The sequence below is a fragment of the Pipra filicauda genome, unplaced genomic scaffold (genome assembly GCF_003945595.2).
Source record: "Pipra filicauda isolate LSUMZ 115617 unplaced genomic scaffold, ASM394559v2 scaffold35_size7292922_pilon, whole genome shotgun sequence".
Lineage (NCBI taxonomy): Eukaryota > Metazoa > Chordata > Aves > Passeriformes > Pipridae > Pipra > Pipra filicauda.
Genome location: NW_024104487.1, coordinates 3,034,399 through 3,055,152, shown reverse-complemented (window position 1 = coordinate 3,055,152; position 20,754 = coordinate 3,034,399). Strand labels below are relative to the sequence as shown.

Below are 20,754 nucleotides of genomic sequence, written 5' to 3'. Positions count from 1 at the left end.
GCCATTCCCTTGGTTACTGTCACTGGTCACAATTGGTGCCTGCCCCTCTTCTTCCCCTCACAAGGAAGTTGTAGACTTCAATGAGGTCTCCTCTCAGTCTCCTCCCGGCTGAACACACCAAGTTACCTCAGCCACTCTTCATACGATTTCCCCTCAAGGCCCTTCACCATCTCTGTTACCTTCCTTTGGACACTTTCTAATAGCTCAATATCTTTCTTGTACAGAGGTGCCCAGAACTTCACACAATATTCAAGGTGAGGCCACACCAGCACAGAGCAGAGCGGGACAATGAGCTACAGGGTAAAGTGAATAACCAGGCAGGTATTTAAGGTGTGTATCATTCAGATCATAGAACACAGTGTATCCTACAGAGAGGAACTATGGGCTATTGCGTTTATAGATACTCAGGCAATTTTAGAGGTGTACCCTACTTACCTTAGGTACCTAATGAACAATGTTCTTAGACATCATTATTGTGAAGTCACAGAAGCTGCCTTCCAGTGAAAAGGCAATCTCTGTTCCTTGGTTTCTTAAAAACAGGTGAGAGAAAACAATTACTTAAACGACCACGTAGAGAAGCTACTCTTTGTTCTCAACCTTATCATGTGTTATCTGTTACAATTTCAAACTCTTGAGAATATTTTAAAAATATTTTACTCAGACAAGGTGAATATTTGCATACACTTAGCTGGGATGGCTGAGCTGGGCTCAGAACACTTTTGTTCTGGCTTCTGCAAAAGGCACTATTTGCATTGGAATGACAGAAAATTATGGTGTCTGACTAATTAGTTTCCATACAATGTTCCCATCACCTCTCAAAGCATTTAAGTGTCTAGACAAAGCTAGACTAATTAAAATTAATAGCCTGACAGTTGAAATAATTCATAACAGTGTGTCATCTTCCTTAGCAGCTTCTCACCAATAGAATTAGAGGAACTTGGTTACTCCTAATTAGAAAATGTGCACATATGATGTACAGAGATCCCAACACTGCTGAACGACATGCAAGGGATAGAAGAAAACTGTTGCCTAAGAAAGCCAACTAAGTGTTCTAATTATCTGTATCTTGATAGCACTAAGCAAAGCCTTACCTGAGAGGAGTAGGTTTCCTAAATTTCCCAAATTTCCCAGGTCCTTTCTCTGAACTAGATTTCTGGCGTGGATGTGGGATGAACCCCTGAAGATGGGAAGACCTAATACACTGTCTGTAGCGTTTGGGGACCACCTCTGAACTGTCCGATTGCTCTGGGGGCTCTGGGGCATGGAGGGCAGACAGGAGAGGCTTCTGTGGAAGAGTCAGGCTCCCAGGGACGAAAAAAGTCTCTTTCTCAGTTTAGGAAACGTGAAAGGTCAGCAGCTCACATCAAGTCATTTCACAGCATGGCTGATTAAGTAACAATCATTTGAGTTTCATTAAAATATTTGGAAGGGCTCAGCTGTGTCTGGAGGCAATTCTGACACCCCTGCCTCACTCAGTGGATTCGAAAGACTTCTCACAGGAAGTGGGAAGAAATGGAGGAAGAGCAGCACAACACTTTGCTCTCAGACATGGGTGCTACCCTGACTGATTTTATGGGAAATTCGCACAGAATGCTCCCCTGACTGCAAAATATTACGTGAAGAATATGTTTATTTAGGCTTAAAGAAAAAAGAAGAAAATAAATTCAGGAGATATTGTAACAATACTTTTGTTTCTATTAAGCTTCTGAAATAGCAGAAACAAATAATACTGCATGAATAAATAAATTGGATGGACAACAAATTGACACAGCAAAACCTGCCCCTTCTGCTACCTCAGCTGTAACTGTCCCTCAGAATCATGGAGCTCCAGCAGTTTTAAGTTTCTGAAGATCAAGAATGCAAAATAATAAAAACTTGCATCACTTAAAGAAGGCATAGGTAATAAAGCAAGTGCTTTATAATTTGAAATGATCTATTTCTTCCTTTAAATACCAATTGGCTTGCTCAATGATGTGGAAATTTAACTGTATCCATTAAAACATTAAAGATCATAAATAAAAAAGTAGCAATTAATTGTGTTGCCTATTTTTAAGAGGTTGGAGTTTAGTTTTTCACATTCTAGCAGTCTATCAAACTCAGCTCCATTACAGATGTCTTAGAGCTGAATTGATGATGATACTCAAAACTAAGGGCATTCTCTTCAGTAGTCCTACCCTAATGAAGGAGCTCAAATGTATAGATGGCTTATCTGACTCTATCATTCTTACTGTGTAAATTACAAATGTTTGAAATGTCAGCTTAATGAGTCATGCAAGAGTCTTCAATGTTCTAAGTCACTGGATCCAATTAATTTTTAAGTGTGCCTAAAATGAACAATGAATACTGAGAAGAAGCAATTCAGTGGTTTTCTCCACGCTCACTTTTTAACTCCTGTTTTAAAAGTTGGACCTAATAATGCTTTCAAATAGCTATCCAAGTCAATTATTAACAATGACTGAAATTTTTAAGGAGCTAACAGCATGGTTTTCTCATCCTTTAAGTCTGCAATGAAATTATTCCAATTTGCATGAACAAATTAGGAAATGAAGAATGTAAGCAGTAGTGAAAAAAAGGTAATTTTTTCTCTTCTTTATGCCTGTTATTAGTAAAAGTACTCAGGGTGGAAGCATGATAAACATACCCATTTTTAAAATATCTCCATTCTATTTGCTTCATTGAACTTGAAAACTGCTTTGATTTTTACTGTATTTGGCATAATCTAACAGAGTGAATTTTGTTTTCAGTGAATCCTGTTTTTACTGAGCAGTGTGGGCCAATGTAATTGGCAGGGCTCGCAGTTATGAAAGGGAAGAGCCGTTTGTTGTTACAGGCAGGCATTTCTTGAGTTTTATGTAAACAGGTTTTACCACAGCCCTGGATTTTGGACCATTAAACTCTAGATTCTGATTAGCAGGCATCTTGCAAACAAACATGCGTTTGCTCAGGCAACAATCTCCGGTGCCTTTTCTCAGCTGTAGGTCATCTGAAGTTACTGATGTGAACGCTCTTTTTCCACATGTTGGGAGAACACCAACAAGCAGAGTATGAGTGAACCCATCACTTAAGTGACCATCAAGGCATATCACCTGCTGTGGCAGGCCCGTTCTCCAACTTGGGATACAGATGATGCTGTTCCCTGTCCCCTGCCAACATCCCTTCTTGTACCCTTTGAAGAAGGGTCCCCTGCAGGGGTGTCACCCAAAGGGTATGGATTTGTGCCAAGAGAAAAGAACATGAACTGAGGGTGCTGAAGAAAGTACTCAATTTGTCCCACCCTCCTAACAACCAGTAGTCTTTGTAAGTGAAGCTAAGCACAGCAGCTTTTCAGGCTGATGCAGAAAGACATCCCTGTGCTCACTGGAGAGAAGCTGTGGACCACCATCCCAAGGACTCTCCTAAATCTCACCGAGGAAAAGCAGCAAATAGCCAAGTGGTGGCAGCACTATAAACTGCTTTAGTTGTTCACTCAAGTGAGAGTGGAAGCCTGAACTTCAAAGAAGAGGAAAAAAAAAGGAAAAAGGAGTTTGAGGAGAAGTGAATCAAGCAGTCCAGATATGCCTGTCCTAATAAGAAACCCTTACCTTTTGTTGTGGTGTAGGCAGTCCTAGCTGTATAACTTGAAAACAGAAAACTGTAAAAACATAAATGGGGGGGGGGGGGGGGGAGCTATATGCTGCCAGAAAGTGTAAAAAAATTTCTCAATTTGGAATAAAACCTTTGCCTGTGGGATTGTGTTTTAAGAGCCAAGTGATAAAACTTCAGCTTCCCTGTAAGTTAAATGAGGTTTAAAATAAGGAATAAATGAAAGAAAAAAAATTGTATAATAGAAAGTGGAAAAAAATATACAGCTTATTTATGCCACCTACTGGATTTTTCCTGAAGTATCTTTTCAATCCATTTAGTTGTCACGATGATGCCTGTCACTCCAGCAAATACATTTGCATGGAAGACTACTTGCACAAGTAGACCCACTGATATCAAGCTGATGACTCACATGAGTAAATTACATGTGTGAAATAACACAAATGGAGGAGTGCAGATGGCGGTTACACCCATTTATTCTGCTAAACTGATGGCTATAGGGCAGCCAAGAGACCCAAAGCTGCAGGGAAGCACTGAAGTCCAACATTGAGGAGTTTCCCAGCTCCTATCAGTGTCTCAGGGGAACGTGCTGGCATGGTTTCCCTCCTTCGCTTGACTCCCTCTGGCTGTCTTTGATATATTGTTCTAAATGACCAAAGTGTTTATGAACACACCGATGTTTTCAAACAATGTGGACCGGCAGCATGCATGCTTTATCTTCTATCCTTCACCACTCCTGCAGCTGAGGCTCTGCTGGGAATTCACAACCAGCCCTGGGGATACAGGCTGTAAAATGACCTGGGAGAGTCAAAAATATCTACTGCAAACAGACACGGCAAAACCTCTCTGGTTTGACCCACTGACAGGAAAAAACCAAAACAAACAAAAAACAACAGAATTAGATCTAGCAGACCTCTAAAATGGACTTAGTAAACGCACTCAACCCCACTTACTTCGGTGAAAGGTCCTCACTTTCCAGTCAACAGTGTTAGAATTAAACCCTTTTTAATTTGCGACCCCTCTATTGGGTTGCTTGGTCATGCCAAATGATAATCTTGTTGGCAAATAAAACATTTTTGCAAGGTTCAAGGGATCAACCAAAGGCATGCATCAGCAAAGGACAGATCATCACTAACAGATGACGTTTTGTACTTTAAGGGCTTGTACAAAAAAAGTTAAACCTAAAGGACAACCTTCAGATACCTATTAAAAAAAAAGGCAAAACTGTCTTTTGATTATTTTTTTTTCTTCAGAAGCATTGATTACAGTTATTTCCAAAGGTGCCAGCAAACTGCAGTAATGTTTTGTCATTGCCATCATCACTGGACAGGCTCAAACCAGAGATGCTCAGACGTACATTAAATAAATAACAATGACTACAATTTCCTGAAGACTTGCAGTGAGGTTGCTGTGATTTGTGTTAGGACCAATGGCAGTTTATGACTATCTCCTATTACTTCATGGCTCCACAGATGACAAATCCAGTATCACCAAGCACCCATTAAAAAAATTGAGAAAAACACTGCACTCTAACCCCATATTCAAAGTGTGACTTGAACTAGCAAAACAAAAGCAATTCATTATTAAATGATCAATCGTGTACTTGCATTCATCATGCAAGTAGGCATCTTGCATCTAGGTATTTTGGTGGTATTCATCCAGAACACAAAATACCAGATCATTTTTTTCCCCTCACCAGTAGGTTCTGTAACGTTATGGATAATAAAGATCTGTGCAGCTAGCCTGAAAATCAGGAGTAGAAAATACTAGTTATGTGAAACAGTGATGAATGAATGTTCTTCTTGGAACTGTTGCATTTTTTGCATCTTGTAATTCATCTCTGAGGTTAGCTGTCACACTTGTTTCTAGTGAAAAGGCATATGTAAGCAGCTGATGACTGCTATTTTTCTACTTTGCGTTTGCTTGCTTTATATACTGTGCTTCTTTTATCTCTCCTCTTTTTTGACCCTTTCCAGTTTTTCTCTTTCTCCTCCTGTCGTTTCTGATGTGCTTTTTCTTCTCCTATCTCATCATACCTCATCTTGTTGGAGTTTATTTTATTTTGCCTTTCTTGTTCTTTTGATTTAGCCTCCTTTCATCTACTTTTTAATTTGCATTTTCAGTTGACTCCAAGACAATTTGCATGTGAGCACCTGAAAACATTCCTGTGCATGTGCTCCACCATGCACAGACCCTCACAAACCGGAGATTCACTTTCAGGACTCACTTGCTCCTAGACAACAACTTCAGAGACTGATCAATGCCTCTATGAGTTGAGAAGATCTCAACTGGTTTCATTCAGGGAGGAATTTCATATTTTGATATAGGACGCTAAGTATGCCTGTTTGCATTGTTCATCTCCTTAAATATTAGTAATATGCACCATTAGGTGTAAAGACAAATCCTAATTTTGTTCCACTAAACGTTGTATTCGTCTTCTCCTCTCTTGCAGGAGAATGTGCAGTTATTGACATCAGAAATGTCAATCTCAGCAAGGAAAAAGTTTCAGTTTCTGTGAGTTGAATGATGGCAATACACCCGCACCAAGCCCATAGAACTTCTGCTGGGGTGTTGCTTGAAAACCATGTGGCTGCTCGAGACCAGGGCTTAACAGTGAGGTTTAATGTCGTCTCCCTAGAGGATGGAAAGTGCCATAAATGTCTCCCAATGTTGTACTGTGAAGAAAAAAGTTCTTTAAATGTGATGTATTAAAGGCTAATGCAAAGGATCAAGCAGGAAAGATCTGGGGCTTTCTTCAGGCTGGGATAGGCACTCGCTGTTTCCAGCACAGAGGTTCAGTCTAAGCAGAATTAGCTGGGAGTTTGCTGATCTCAAAGAGGGAGACGCTTTCCTTGGCTTCTTCCAGCAGAAATAAATTTCTACCTACTGTAACTTATTACCATCTGATATGCTGAGTCATGAAGCTGAGGTTATAGAAATCTTTATGCAATCTTTATAAATCAGCCTCACATAATCTCAGGCGCTTTCTGCTTCATCTCTGTTGAGTCACTCATTTGACAGTTGTCATTCATCTTAGATTGAGATGTAATTTAATAGTTTCATTTCAGCATGAAGATAGCGTCATCTAAAGTTGAGCTCAGAAAGATTTAAAGGTGTAACAGAGGAAATATTAATACTGTAAATAATATCTGTAGAGCTGTATGCGTCTATAAATCAGATAGTGCCAAGTTGGAAGGGCGGTCTATGTAAAGAAGAAAAAAGCATCTTCCCTTGTTTTCCCCTGCAGAGTACAGCCGCTCTGCCATCGACACCCACTCCAGAGGCGATGGCTACCAAGTTGTCACCACGCTCTCACTGCCTGTATTTGTTGGGATCACCTGCCCACACAGCTATCGATCCAAGAGTGTTTATACCCATTGAGAGATACGAGTGGGAGGGAACCTGTGAACGAGAGATGTAGTCCAGCAGCCTCACGACAGAGAGCAACTGAGCGGCGGCAACACGGATGTTTTATTTGGGGGTCACAGCTCTCCTCGGGCCAGGCCATGTTGGTCGCCTGCCCAAACCTGACTTGCCCCGGCAGCGCGGCCGCGGAGAGGCCGCAGGGACGCCGCGGGGCCAGGCCATGGTGTCGTGCGGGACCTGTGGGCCCCGCGGCTGAGCCGACCCCCCGGGTATCTCCGGCACCACGCCCGCGCTCGGGGCCGCCCCGGCCCCGCACCCACCGCCCCGCTGCGCATCCGACGGCCACCCGCCTGGGCAGGGACCCGCCTTTCCCGCCGCGGGCCGGCCTGGTGGGGGAGGGAGGAGTGGGAAGGGAGGGGTGGCGCTCCCCCCACCCCAGGGAACTACCCGGCGCCAGCTCCCCGGGATAGCGAGGACTTCGCGGCCGCACGGACCCCCCGGAGCAGGGGTGGGGGGAGGCAAGGCAGGAGGGGAAACAGCAGCCGCCTCTGCCCGCCAAAACGCGTGGGGTGACGGGACGAGGGCGGGCAGAGCCGCGCCGACCCCTGGCTCGGGTGCCGCCAGCCCGCCGCGATGCCCAGTGACACCCCGGCCTTCAGCAAGCCCCCGGACGTCGCGGGGCCAGGGGACAAGGCGGGCGGCTTCGGGAAGGCGGCAGCGCCCATGGCGGCCGTCCCCGCGGACAGGGGTGCCGGCGCGGCGGGAAAGAAGCGGCCGCGTATGCCCAAGTGTGCCCGCTGCCGCAACCACGGCTACTCCTCGCCGCTGAAGGGGCACAAGCGGTTCTGCATGTGGCGGGACTGCCAGTGCAACAAGTGCAGCCTGATCGCCGAGCGGCAGCGGGTGATGGCAGCGCAGGTGAGCTCTTCCCGGAGCGGCGAGGGATGTCTGCCGGCCGCGGGCAGTGCCCTGCGCCCAGCGGGGTTGGTGGCCGTCGGGGCCAGGCGGCCGCGCCGAGGTGCGGTGTGCGACCGCGGGTGGCCTCGCCCCGGGCTCGAGTCAGTAGTTGCATCGGCTCCTTCCTACGTTAATGAGACTTTCAGCTGTATTTCTCTTAAGTTATATATTTTTTTTTACATAACAAATGGGAGATGCCCCAGAGGCGAGCAGGATTGTGGTCGGGGCGAGCCGGCGGCAGCGGGGCGAGGGGCGGCGGTGAGCGCACGGCCGAGCGCCGCTCCCCCAGCCGGCTACAGCCCAGCCCTGTGGACAGCTCCCGGCTGCGCGGGACGGCCGTGGTTGCGTTTGCTGATGCTGGGAGGCATTACTTGAGCTCATTTCTGACTTATTTTTTTCACATAGCGGCTCTGCAAACCGCTACGGCAGTGGGTCACATTTTAAATCTAAACGAGGGCTCAGTAGCCGTTAAGAAAACGGCATCCAATTTAGAGGAAGAATAACTTTGTTTCGTTGGTAGTCCAGCTGAAATCACAACTCTCAGGCAGGGCAAATGTAGGGCTATATTAACCGTGATCTTTATCTTGAAAAACAACATTAAGAGGAGTAGTCGGCATGTAGTGGCTACTGGCATATGAGCTCTGGCGGGGGGGCTTGCGCTCTTTAGTTAGTGTAAACGGTCCCTTACAGACAAATGAGAAGGCAGCTGCTGGTGCAGGTAAAGGCAGTGGTATCAGACCCCCGCATCCTGCAACTGATGTGCGCTCAGAGCTTCGTGATCCCACATAAAATGAATGTCGGCCAGACAGCTTTTAAAAATCTTATCAGCTCTGGATTAAATCTTTCCCCATTTTTTTGTTCAATTATTCAGTACAAGTTTATGAAACGTCTTCAGATCTCACTGGGATTGAGTTTTTGTTCATTTAAACAATTCCTCTTTGTCGGTGGCATGGCAGTCCAGAAATAATTGTTATGCCCAAGTTACATGCATTTTCTCTGCCTGGTGCGAACTGTGAAATAATAAACATGAATCCCTTTGCCATCTGCCTCGGGGAAGGAAGCACAAAGTGCGGTGTTGTCAGAGCAAGTGTCCCCTTCTGCACAGACTCTTCTCTAGCTGCTCAGCTGCTGCTTCTAGGGAGTGGATGCCTCCTGCTAGCAGGCTTTGGTGACGGCCCTCCTGTGGGTTTTGTCTTCCCTGCCTAGTATTTGAAAGTGGCTTTGAAAGCCTCCCTAACTAAACCTTATCTGTGTAGGAGTTGCACACTGAGAGTTTGTCTTTCCCCGTTTCAGTATATTTCTGCAATAAGCCCCTTGAGGCTGGTGGAATTTCACAGGTCAAGGTTACTGGCTTGTGAAGTCAGAGTTACAGTGGTGTTTGCAAGTCTACGCCTCCTGCTTGGGATTTCTTTTATTGGAAGAGCTAATACTAATTAACAGTATTACACATTTGTATTAGTAAAAATGTTGCTGTTGAACATGAAAATGTAGGGAAGTCCTGCCCAAGATATCCAGGAAAATTTCAAGCAAGAAAAGCCCACGATGCCAGTCTGTAATCAGAATTTCCTAGGTTCAAATAAAGATGCAAATCAGTCACCTGACAAGGAGCAGGGATAGGTAGCTGTAGCAGTGTCATATATACCTCCTGGACACATATCACAACTTTGCATGAGTGGACAGATGTGCAGAATTGATCTACCAGTTCACATGAGGCAGAAGGGACCCTCTGTAAGCAACAGATCTGGTTGGTTTGTACCCAGACTGCATAGTACCTATGGGCTTGGCCAGTGCCAGCTAGGCTTTGAAATATTGTCAGTGTTGGGAAAAAAATGGGAAACTCCGGCTTTTCCAGGCCTGGTCAGCTACATGCAATGTGTGTGATGCTGTCTGAGAGGCTCTTTACATCCTACATTTGCCATGCTTCTTTCATAATGGTTCTTTGTGTACAGTGCACTATATACTGAAATTTCCTTGAGGGGCAACATTTCCAGCAAAGAGCCAGCAAGGAAACCTAGCAGGCTTGAACAAAGTAGCAGATTACAAGTATAAGCCTTCATGAAGAGCTGCTTTATACTGATGAAGAGGCACAGTAGAGCCCTGCAAGCAGATTAATTTCCTGTCCCCAGCAGCTGTGTATCAGCAGAGAGGAGGGTAGTAACTACACTTTTTCCAGACTGCCTTTCCCTGGAGCAGCTGTGTTGGGTGAGTGCAGTCAGCTGTAATACGGCGTCTTCTGGCCTCGGTGGAGAAAGATGTATATGTCCCCAGCATTTCATAGGCTTGTTCATATATACTTGGACACAAAAAGGGGTTGGTTTTCGGTAGCTTTATAACCTTCTTTATATTCTCCTCTACCCACTGGCTGGATTGTGAAAAGGTTCTAGAGAGTAAACCATTTGTGGAGTAGCTGAGGAAGCTGGGGTTGTTTAGCCTGGAGAAAAGGAGGGAGGCTCAGGGGAGACCTTATCACTCTCTACAGCTACCTGAAAGGAGGTTATAGCAAGATGGGGGTTGGCCTCTTCTGCCAGGCAGCTAGCAGCAGGACAAGACAAAATGGCTTCAGGCTGCACCAGGGGAGGTTCAAGTTGGACATCAGGAAGAACTTTGTCACAGAAAGGGTTGTCAACCATTGGAACGGGTGCCCAAGGAAGTGCTGGAGTCACCATCCCTGGAGGTGTTCCAGAAATGACTGGACATGGCTGTTAGTGGTATGGTTTAGTTAACATAGTTGTGTTTGGTCAAAGGTTAGACTTCTTAAATAATCTTAGAGGTTTTTTTCAGTCTTAATGATTGTATGATTCTATGATCAATGCCATTCAGAGTGCCAAGAGGGAAAAACCAGCCTGGAATCTGAGTCTTTCATTGTTGCCAGTATAAATTGTGTTCAAGCCACAGAGCATGTGCTTAGGTCTGTCTTTTGTTCCCAGGTTGCACTGAGAAGACAGCAAGCTCAGGAAGAGGAACTGGGAATCAGCCACCCAGTGCCCCTGCCTAGTGTCCCCGAGACATTTCTTAAGAAGAACGGTGGTGGCAGCTCTTGCCTCTCGTTGGAAAGCAGCAGCCCTATGCACTCAATGAGTACAGCCATGACAGCAGCTAGTACACCATCAGGTAAAGTGCTGGGAGGGTGATGCTCATGACCCAGGTCAGTGGCTAATGCTGCTTATACCTGCTCTTGCACCTCTTGCCCTCTCTGTGACGATGGGGTTATGGAGTCCCCTCTCCAAGAGGGGACAGCGTTGCTCTCTTGGTACAGTTAGCAGAAAAGAAGAATCCAGGATGAGTCTTTCATAGTTTAATTGATTATTTTTACTTGAAAATCAAAACGTCTTTTATAGAGATGGGTGTTGTAATTAAATTCAGTAAGGTGTATGCCTGTGAGTAGAGATTTATGGGCAGCTTTTCTCCTTTGTCCCAAAATACGTACTCCTGCCACAGTCCTGGCAGCTGTGTTTTGGCTGGCTGTGTGTCTTCTTCAAAATTTGAGAGTTTCCAGAATTGTATAGAGCCAAGTATGTAGAAAACATTATTGACTTCAGCAGCAGAGATCTGTCAACCTTACATGACTTGAAGGGGTGGTACATTGGTTCTGTGTGGCGTGGTGTGATGAACCACAATAGACTGATAGGGTCCTTACACTTTACTACATCTTACTGCGTTGCATTTAACCCTTGTAAAACAAAGACCCCAAAAAATAACAGTCAGCAATACTTGTCTGTATATTCAGTAAAAGCATAGCCAAGCACAGAAAGCACTGAAGTGAAGACTCTAGGCAAAATGTTTTTTTCCTGTGTAAATTGCTTTTTCCCTTTTCTGACTGTGCCTGACAGATGCAGCAATTGAATTTGTATTAAACAAAAAAGCTGGTGTAATGGACTGGTTGTGTATAGACAGAAAATAAAAAAGCAAACAAGTAAAGAAAAAAGGGAAAAGGAAATTTCATTTTTAGTAGTCTGTGCTGATGTCAATAATGTAGGTGAAAAGATGATTCTAAAGTGGGCAGTGCTTTGCATTAACTAATAAAAGGCCAGTGCATATGTGTCTGTCAAATGACATTATTTGTTTTGCAGGCCATTTAAAGTCTTGTCAGATGGATTTGTTGCACCCAGTGCAGACAGGCAGTTTCAGACCAATGTAGAGGAATTTCTTTGGGAAGCTTTTAGAAGAACTGCTTAATAAAACAGTAAATAGCTTTTTATTAGCTTTTTTGTTTTCATTATGTTAGTGTCACCTTTGAATTGATGCAGTTACTCCTTTCATATTTGCATGCTTTGTCTATGGACATGGAAAAAGCGGGCTAAAGATTAAAGCAGTATATTCAGTAATGTGTAGAGATTGTGTGTAACTCAGGAGAACTAGAAAATCTTTGTCCATACAGAAAGGTGAAAAAATGAAATTGTCTTACTGTTGACAGAATTGGCATTAGCTTTGATCTTAATGTTTTTAAAATGTCAGTGACAGTATTTAATTTATTAATCCCACTATACTAATTACTTATTAATTGAATTAAATTATGGTCTTTTAATGAAAAACATTGACCAAACAAGCTTAAGACAATTCACATGGCTGAATAAAGATTTTAAAACATAAAAATACCTAATTTTAAAGTAATTTGAATTGTTTGAATGTTTCTGATCAGAGCAGTCATCTTTCTTACAGCAGATTTCTCTTTGTGAGCAATTTAAATACATTGTTTCTCAATCATTTTACTAAATAACTAGCATCTACTAAAAAACTGTTTGTGGATGACAACATTTAAAATACATACCTTCATCTCCAGAAAGAAGATGTGATTCCAGGCAAGAATCAAGGCAGGGTCAGCCTTGTTCATCAGAAGTGGAAGAATCTGTGAATGATTCATAGTTTGGTTTTAGGCACCTAAGTAGCAATAGACATTTGTGCTTAGCTCAAAGGTGACTACACTGTACAAATAAAGTTATGTCCCAAATAATTTTAGTGGGTTCATCTGTTGAAAGCAGTATAAGTACTTACGAGTTTTGATTTTATATCAGTGACTGTGGGCTGGCTTTCAAGCTCTAGAACGTGCTCTGCATTTATCCAGTCTTGTAGAGTACCTTTGTCAGGTGTCCAAGTACAGGCTTTGGTGAGGAATACTGCTTAAATATCCTTAATGCTTTTCTTTATAGCATACACCATCTTTTTTTAGATGAAAAATTGCCATGTGACATGAAGTTCTTGCTTCAGGTGTTTGGTTGTTTCAGGACCAGGTACTTGATGGATTCTTGCATAACTGTTTTATGATTCTACTGGTACCCTAAACTACTGGTACCCCAAACTATGATTTTATTGGTACCCTAAACTACAAGCAAAACAAGAGACCCCATCAGAGCGAGTTTCATTGTTTCAGTTTGGTAGGCTGAGGTGTTGATTTTGCAAGAATTTACAGTAATTATTAAAGCAAGTAGGGAAAGTGAAACCCTTCGTGGCAGGAGAAGTCAGCAGCTCCCTGCAAGCCCTAGGGGAACTGGTGGCTCCTGGGAATGCAGGGTGCCCTGTAGGACTCACATTAGACTGGGCAAGAGGTGATTTTGACAGTGGTAATTCTGTTCCTCCTCTAAGGTTTTGGCTTCACAAGAGCAGTTTTTTCTTTTGGACTTCCATCACGCAGAGCGTTGTTTGCCAGCAGAGGAGTAATGTGTGAAGCAGTCACACAAATCAGACATAGTGCCAGAGAGAGAGTTTTTCCTCGCTGTATCTATTTTATCGGCAGATCAGAAATAATATGACACCTGGAGACCAGAGACAGTTTTTCAGATCCCGTTGTGACATGTTGTTTTTGAAAAGGGGTAAAATGAATTATCATAGTCAAAGCAGAGGTGTTTGAGCATTAACCATGTCAAGCGTGCTTACTGTGGATAGAGTGTAAAAATGGGAATTTGAAGGGTTGTGGGAAGGGAGCAGACCATGGTCGCAGGGCATTAGCAGAACATTTTGCAAACAGAATTTGTTGATTCTGTGCATTTTCCCTTAAGAAATTGTAGGTTGCTGACAGAGAGGGCCATTTAATTGTACAGAGCAGCAAAAAGTCATTATCCCAGGGCATTTGGAGTAATTGTCCTTCCTTCTGTGGGATGTCCTGTTGTTATGTTAACGGATCTGCAAAATTTAGGAAAGACTATGGTGAAGCATTTAAAATGTGCCTTTCAGACATGCTCAGTTTATAAAACCTTGTTCTACACCATTCTGTGTCAGTTTGGAGCCCTGCCATTTTAATATTTAGAAGTCACTAGGTGGCAGGGAGGGGAGGCAAGTGTGATCATTAAACACCTTAGAGTGAAAGCAGCTCACACTTTGGGAAGGAGATTGCATTTCACCTTTCCTTCATTATATTTGGTCCTCGTCACAGACTAAGGGTCATGTTTGGCAGTTGGCCAGAGGGGTGACTGCAACATATATCAACAGATGACTGGAAGGTGCTGGAAAGCACCCCTTCTTTCTGCTGCTCTCTACTGTTGTTGGCCCGATTTAGAAGCATCCAATATAGACAGGATTACTGTATGATGCAAAATGCCAGCTCTTGCTCCTGTGCTGTGTCGTGGTCCATTTCCTGTTGTCTTTGTTGTTCAGGTACCTTCTCGGTATCACTGGTTGACAAATATAATTGTCAACAATTGTGAGTAGTAAGCTTGTATTTGTTATTTCCCTTTGCTACATTTATTATGTGTGACAGAAACAATATAGTACTTTTTTTGTACTTCTCTAAGTAGGTGCTACCTTCACTTAGAAACTCTTTGACAAACAGATGTGTTTTTATCTCTCATAGTGGGGTCAGCAGTAGTACAATGTCTAATGAATGATGGTACTGAGATCCCTTTGAACTTGCAGTGCCCTAGCTGCTTGTGAAAACCCTATCTTGCCTTCTTTATTCTTCCTTTACTTTTTGGATCATTTTATTGTGTTTTCAAAAATTTGTGCCATGACCTTGCAGTTGTTGTGCTCCATTAGCAAATTTGCAGATGACACCCACCAAGTTGGGGGGGAGTGTTGATCTGCTGGAGAGATGATCTGATTCCAACGGGATGAGGTTCAACAAGGCCAAGTGCCGGGTCCTGCCCTTTGGCCACAACAACCCCCTGCAGCGCTACAGGCTGGGCACAGAGTGGCTGGAGAGCAGCCAGGCAGGAAGGGACCTGGGAGTTTGGATGGACAGGAAGCTGAACATGAGCCAGCAGTGTGCCCAGGTGGCCAAGAAGGCCAATGGCATCCTGGCCTGGATCAGGAACAGTGTGGCCAGCAGGACCAGGGAAGTGATTCTTCCCTTGTACTCAGCGCTGGTGAGGCCACACCTGGAGTACTGTGTCCAGTTCTGGGCCCCTCAGTTCAGGAAGGATAGTGAGGTGTTGGAGCAGGTCCAGAGAAGAGCAAGGAGGCTGGGGAAGGGACTTGAGCACAAGTCCTGTGAGGAGAGGCTGAGGGAGCTGGGGTTGTTTATCCTGGAGAAGAGGAGGCTCAGGGGAGACCTCATCACTCTCTACAACTCCCTGAAAGGAGGCTGTAGCCAGGTGGGCATTGGTCTCTTCTCCCAGGCAACCAGCAGTAGGACAAGAGGGCCCGGTCTTAAGCTCTGCCAGGGGAAGTTTAGGTTGGATATGAGGAAGAAATTTTTTACAGAGAGAGTAATCAGACACTGGAATGGGCTGCCCAGGGAGGCGGTGGATTCACTGTCCCTGAAGGTTTTTAAGATGAGACTGATGTGGCACTTAGTGCCATGGTCTAGTAACCACGGCTGTAGTGGATCAAGGGTTGGACTTGATGATCTCGGAGATCTTTTCCGATTTCTAAAGGTATTTACAGTATAGTGTCATGTGCTGTCAGAATTTTGCCTTCATCAAAAAGCCTCATTTTAGTCAACCAGTGGATATCATGAGGAAGCTGCCATGGACATTTCACCTTAAGAGTGCTTAAGGACTGCAACAGGTTGTCCCGAGAGGTTGTGGAGCCTCCATCCTCAGGGAGACTCAAAACTTGTCTGGATAATGTCTGTGCAACATGATCTAGTTGGGAAGCCATCCCTGCTTTGAGCAGAATTTGGGCCAGCTGGTCTGTAGAGGTTCTTTCCAAACTAGACTATTCTGTGAATCTCTGAAATGCCTACTTGTTTGCATTGACATTAAGTCAGTGTATTGAAATTTGAAGTTCAGCCAGCCTCAATAGTGATCAGCATCTGCAAGCCTGTGAAGAAATCCTGACTCTTTTGACCCAGTAACACTCAATGGTAGAATTTTTAGCAAAGAATTAGCATTGTGGGGTTTGACAGGTGGTGGAGGGAATTGATAGTTCAGGTAACAGCAGCCTCATCAAGGGTGAGCAGGAGAAGGCGGCATTAGCTTTGGTTGCCCATGCAAGGGCTGACATGATGGCTGCAGGCCCTCAGAGAGCTTGATGAGTCTACAGTGGTTACTGGTCCATCCTCCTGCTCTTCCCTTATGTCTTGGTCTCCTCATTGCTTTCAAAGAATGATTTTCTCCTGCTGGACCTACAGCTGCTTCTTTACTAGTTTTAGTTGCTGGCTGCCTCCTGGCCCTGGCATCTCCCCAAGCTCTCCAAGCATCCCTTCCATTGCTTCTCTCCCCCACAACAAATCTCTGTTCAAAAGTAAAGACTGTAGTTGAATGTGACATGTCTTTACTGGATTGTAACAGCTAACAAAGAAAGAACTTCTGCATCCTTCAAGTTTTTCATCCTTCACTTGTTAATAACTAATACTTTTCCATCCATCATCATCATCTGGTTTTCTCCAGTTTGTTGCAGTTGAGAGAAAAAGAATCACATTTGTATGTGTCTCTTGTAAGAGTTTATGAACTGTTCTACCTTCTTGGATTGTCATGTTTTCCACAGCACAAGTTAGACTTTGTCTTGGAAAGCAGTTCCTGAAGGTGGTCTCCAGTGTTTAAGGTGGTTTTCTTAGCTGCTCTTTCAAGCTGTATTAAGTAAATATTGTGGAAGTGTTTTGCTTTGAAGAATCCTTCCTTGATTTAGGATAAAACTTCCCCTTAGCATGCTTTTTTAATACCTGACTGATACAACTATGCGATGAATGAACCACTCCATAGTGTGGTGGCCATGGCTTTGTAATTTTCAGTTCCTATCAGAATAACATGTTCTGCTCAGAGTTGTTTAAAAAGGCATTGCTTGTGAAGCAAGGAGGGATGAGCATTTCAGCCCCTCTGCTGCTCCGAGTTCACTGTACTTGGGAAAACAGCAAAGGAGTTTTGAGCATCTCATTATAAGAGGACATAGATAAATCTGAAAGGATAGAGGGAAGGGTGACAAAAATGATGTATGGCTTGTAGCAAAGGAGTCTAAGGGTGGATATAACAGTCTATAAATATTTGAGAGGTAATAATATGGAGGAGGGGGAGGGATTATTTACAGTGCTTGAGACAGCATAACAAGGAGCAACGGCTTGAAACTAAAAAAGGCAAAATTAAATTAGACAGTAGACACTTTTTCTCCTAACTAGAAGTGCAATTAGCAACGGAGTGACCTGCATGAGGACAAGGGGGTAAGTGAAGCATAATCAGGAGAGGTGTTTAAGAGTGTGTTAGATTACAATCTCAAGTGATTAATATGGGGGTAAACTCTGATCAATGTGCAGGTTAAACTAGATGACAGAAATCTCCTGCAGCTTTGTCATCTCCTATATGATTCATTGCCTCCGACTGTTGTTTGACTGCATTAAATAAATCATAATGTTACAGGGTTCTGCATCCCTGATTAGATGTTTCCAGTTAATTCTCCAGTTATGGAGCCTGCAGCTTGCAAAGCTTGCACTTTTCCTGCTGCTCCTTTCAAGCAGTGTTTGTTACTGCAGCTTTGCATGCGCATCTGTGTAGGTGCCTGAGTTTTAACTGAGCTAATGTCTGAAGTGCCAGACCTGTTTATTCAGTGAGGCACAGACTCTGCCAAAAGTATTGATGAAACAAGTAGAACTAGTGGCAATTTTCAGAGTTGAGTCTCTGAAGGAAGAATTTTTATTTTTCCTTTGAGGCTTACAATCCTGTCTGAAACTTCAGTGGAAGTGCAGAAACAAATGTAAGTGTAAACAGACTTGGAAAACCCTCAGAGAAGATTGCTTTTCTTTTTCTGTGCAAGTGGTTCTTGGAGACTTGTCCAGGGCTGTTTTCACTGGAGGTGGGGGCTGGGGAGAGCTTTCTGGATCGTGTCAGGGAAGCAAGGGTGCCAGAGACCAATCATGACCTACCCAGATCCGCTTAATATGGGAGAGAAAGGCTGATCAGTCCTGAGATGGAGAATGGAGATGAAGACCACAGGGAGCTCAGCAGGTGTTTCTGTCCTTCTTTCACATTTCAGAAGAGATTTTTTTTCCCCTAAAGAATTTGGAAAATAATTTTTTTTGGTTGGTTGGTTTTTTGTTGTGTTTTTTGTTGTTTGTTTAGGTTTTTTTGTTTTTTAAAATATTTCACTATCGGGCTTTATGTGTTTCCAGCATCTTGCTGTCCAGTTTTCTCATGCCACATGAGGTTTCCTCGTTAGAGCAAGATCCGTGCTGAGCAGCAAATGCTGTGTGCTGCACAGACTTTACTGTGTTCACTGGCCTAGCACCAGTTTCTCTTCCCACATCCTATTGTTCCTTGTGCCTTGGAAGCTCTTCCTCCCTCACACAGACATTTGCATATGAGCATTCAGGTTTAGAGAGTTATCTGTGCCAGCTTGTGCTTTTTCCATTTGTCATTATGAACACTGAGATAAGGAATGGAGCAGGAGCAGAAGATGTACTAGGAATTTCTAAGAATTTACTATCCATGGACACATTACTACACTATCTGCAGCTAACCTCTTGTTCCTTTCTGTGTCCTTGAAACAGTTATTATGACTTATCTGAATGTGTGGGGCTCTTTGTTTTAAGAAAAGATATAAGTGAGGAGTGAAGGAGTACTGCATGCTTCCCTCACTAAGCACTGATTTGATTTCTTGCTTCTCCTTTTTTTCACATGCTTTCTTACACCTTGATGACTGCTCTCATTTGCTTAATTTGTCAGCTAACTTCTTAATTCAGCCTGTTTGCCCATTTTCAGTGGATTTGTCACTGTGGGACTAAAATACAGTTTCTTTTGTAAGACTGTTTTTTCATATGCTTCTTCTAATTCCTCTTTCTTTTTTTTTTTTTTAACTTTGCTAAACTTTGTTCTGAGTTTGACTACGTGCTACTCTTAAGCAGGGTTGTGAATAGCACCTTTACTTAGGTAACAAACATCATTCATGCACATCTGTCCTATGTTTTCTTGAAGAGCTTGTGGAGAATCGTTTAAATACTGAGCTTTACTTCCTTTGCAGTGAGATTGCATATCTGATTATTTTATATTTTCTTAATTTCTGTCTCCAGTCTTTATTTATGCTATTTTATTACTCATAGAATAATCCATTATTTGCTGATCTGAATATCTATAATAATGGGCACAACTGAACCTCAGCAGGTGGAAGCCAGTGTAGTTCCAATCACTGTGGATTTCTCTCAGTTGTGTGTGAACAAAATTCATTAGTGATCAATTTGCATTTGCACTGAAATAGGTTTTGTTGAATGCAAATGTTGTTGCATCCAAGCAACACTGGCAATCATGTACAAAAGCTGTGCACATCCATGTGATTTTTGCTCACTTGCTGAGGCCCAGTGGGTGTCTGCCATGGTTGTTTACCACTCCTGATATTAGTTTTTGCATCACATATTAGGTAGAGTGAAAAAGCCCTCCTGTTATTTCTAGTTGGTCTTTTTTTAGAAATCTTCTGGGTTTCTTGCATCGTATAGCTTATAACCAAGCATGGACTCCAGCTAATTCCAACCATCGTCCTACTCCCTTTATTATTTTTAGTGTGAACCATAATGATTTTATCCTAGTCATATTTCCTCCAAGGTCTCCTATCTCAGACACTTGTAAAGCCTTCCCTCCCTTCTAATGTTCCCTTTGATCTCTTGTTAATGACTTAAATCCTTTTACATTTAATCCACACTGAGTTTCTTTCTCCTCCTCACAATTTGCTTCTTTGGGCCTGCAGGTGTCTGGGCTGTTTCTGTCACTGTCTAGAAATCTGATTTTCTTTCCTAATTTCTTTTCACTTGTATTTTCTTTTAAAATTCTTTAATCTCTGTTTTCTTAACCTTGTGTTGATTTTTGCTTTTGTTCCTGTTACTTACTTTAGTAGCATGCTGGATGTCTGAATGTATGGAGTTAAATATTTGTAAATTTCTTTCTCCAAATTGGGTGTCTCAAGGTGAATAATAACATGTATACATATGTATGCAAACATAGTAGTCATGCTCCCAGCTTTTATACTGAAGATTGAAAATGGCCTTGTTTCACATGCTCCTGATTTTCTAAACCACTTATTTTATTGGTCCTGATCCTGTTAGCTGTCATGAATGCTAATAACTTTAGATATGTAAGTAATCCTGCTGCCTCAGTTCAGTGTGGACAAGCAAATACTGGAGTATTAAAATAGTGCCTAACATCTTCTCGGAATCAAAGCCATATTCAAAGCTTTTGAACGTATTTTCTTTACCAAAGCCATTCTTTTTTTTTTGCCGGTTAAGATTTGAATACGATTGCTATTGCTGTGTTGTAACAACCAAAAGTGCAAGTAAGGAAAGAACGACATTGCCCTCCAGCTTGCATAAAAAAATAGATACTCTGCTGTATTAAGTGACAGAAGATGTTAAAAGTTGAATTTGCTGCTGTAGGGGCTGGAGCCTAAATTAAGTGTGGAAATAAAAAATTATGTTTTGTAGGTTTTATTTCTTCTGCCATATTAGGAGGATTGTTAAATTGCCTGCTAAATATTTGCAGCAGATCATCTTTTTTAAGTGTACAC

At 43.0% G+C, this 20,754-nt stretch overlaps 1 protein-coding gene across 1 annotated transcript in view; it reads left to right on the top strand.

The window, feature by feature from the left end:
- The first annotated feature begins 7,398 nt into the window (after window positions 1–7,398).
- The window catches only part of DMRT1 (doublesex and mab-3 related transcription factor 1), a 65,655-nt gene continuing 52,299 nt past the window's right edge, over window positions 7,399–20,754 (top strand). Inside the window, exons 1-2 of the mRNA XM_027709747.2 lie at window positions 7,399–7,866; window positions 10,833–11,016. Of these exons, the coding sequence (XP_027565548.1) occupies window positions 7,582–7,866; window positions 10,833–11,016 (469 nt within the window). The 5' untranslated portion in view covers window positions 7,399–7,581. The remainder of the gene's footprint in view (window positions 7,867–10,832; window positions 11,017–20,754) is intronic.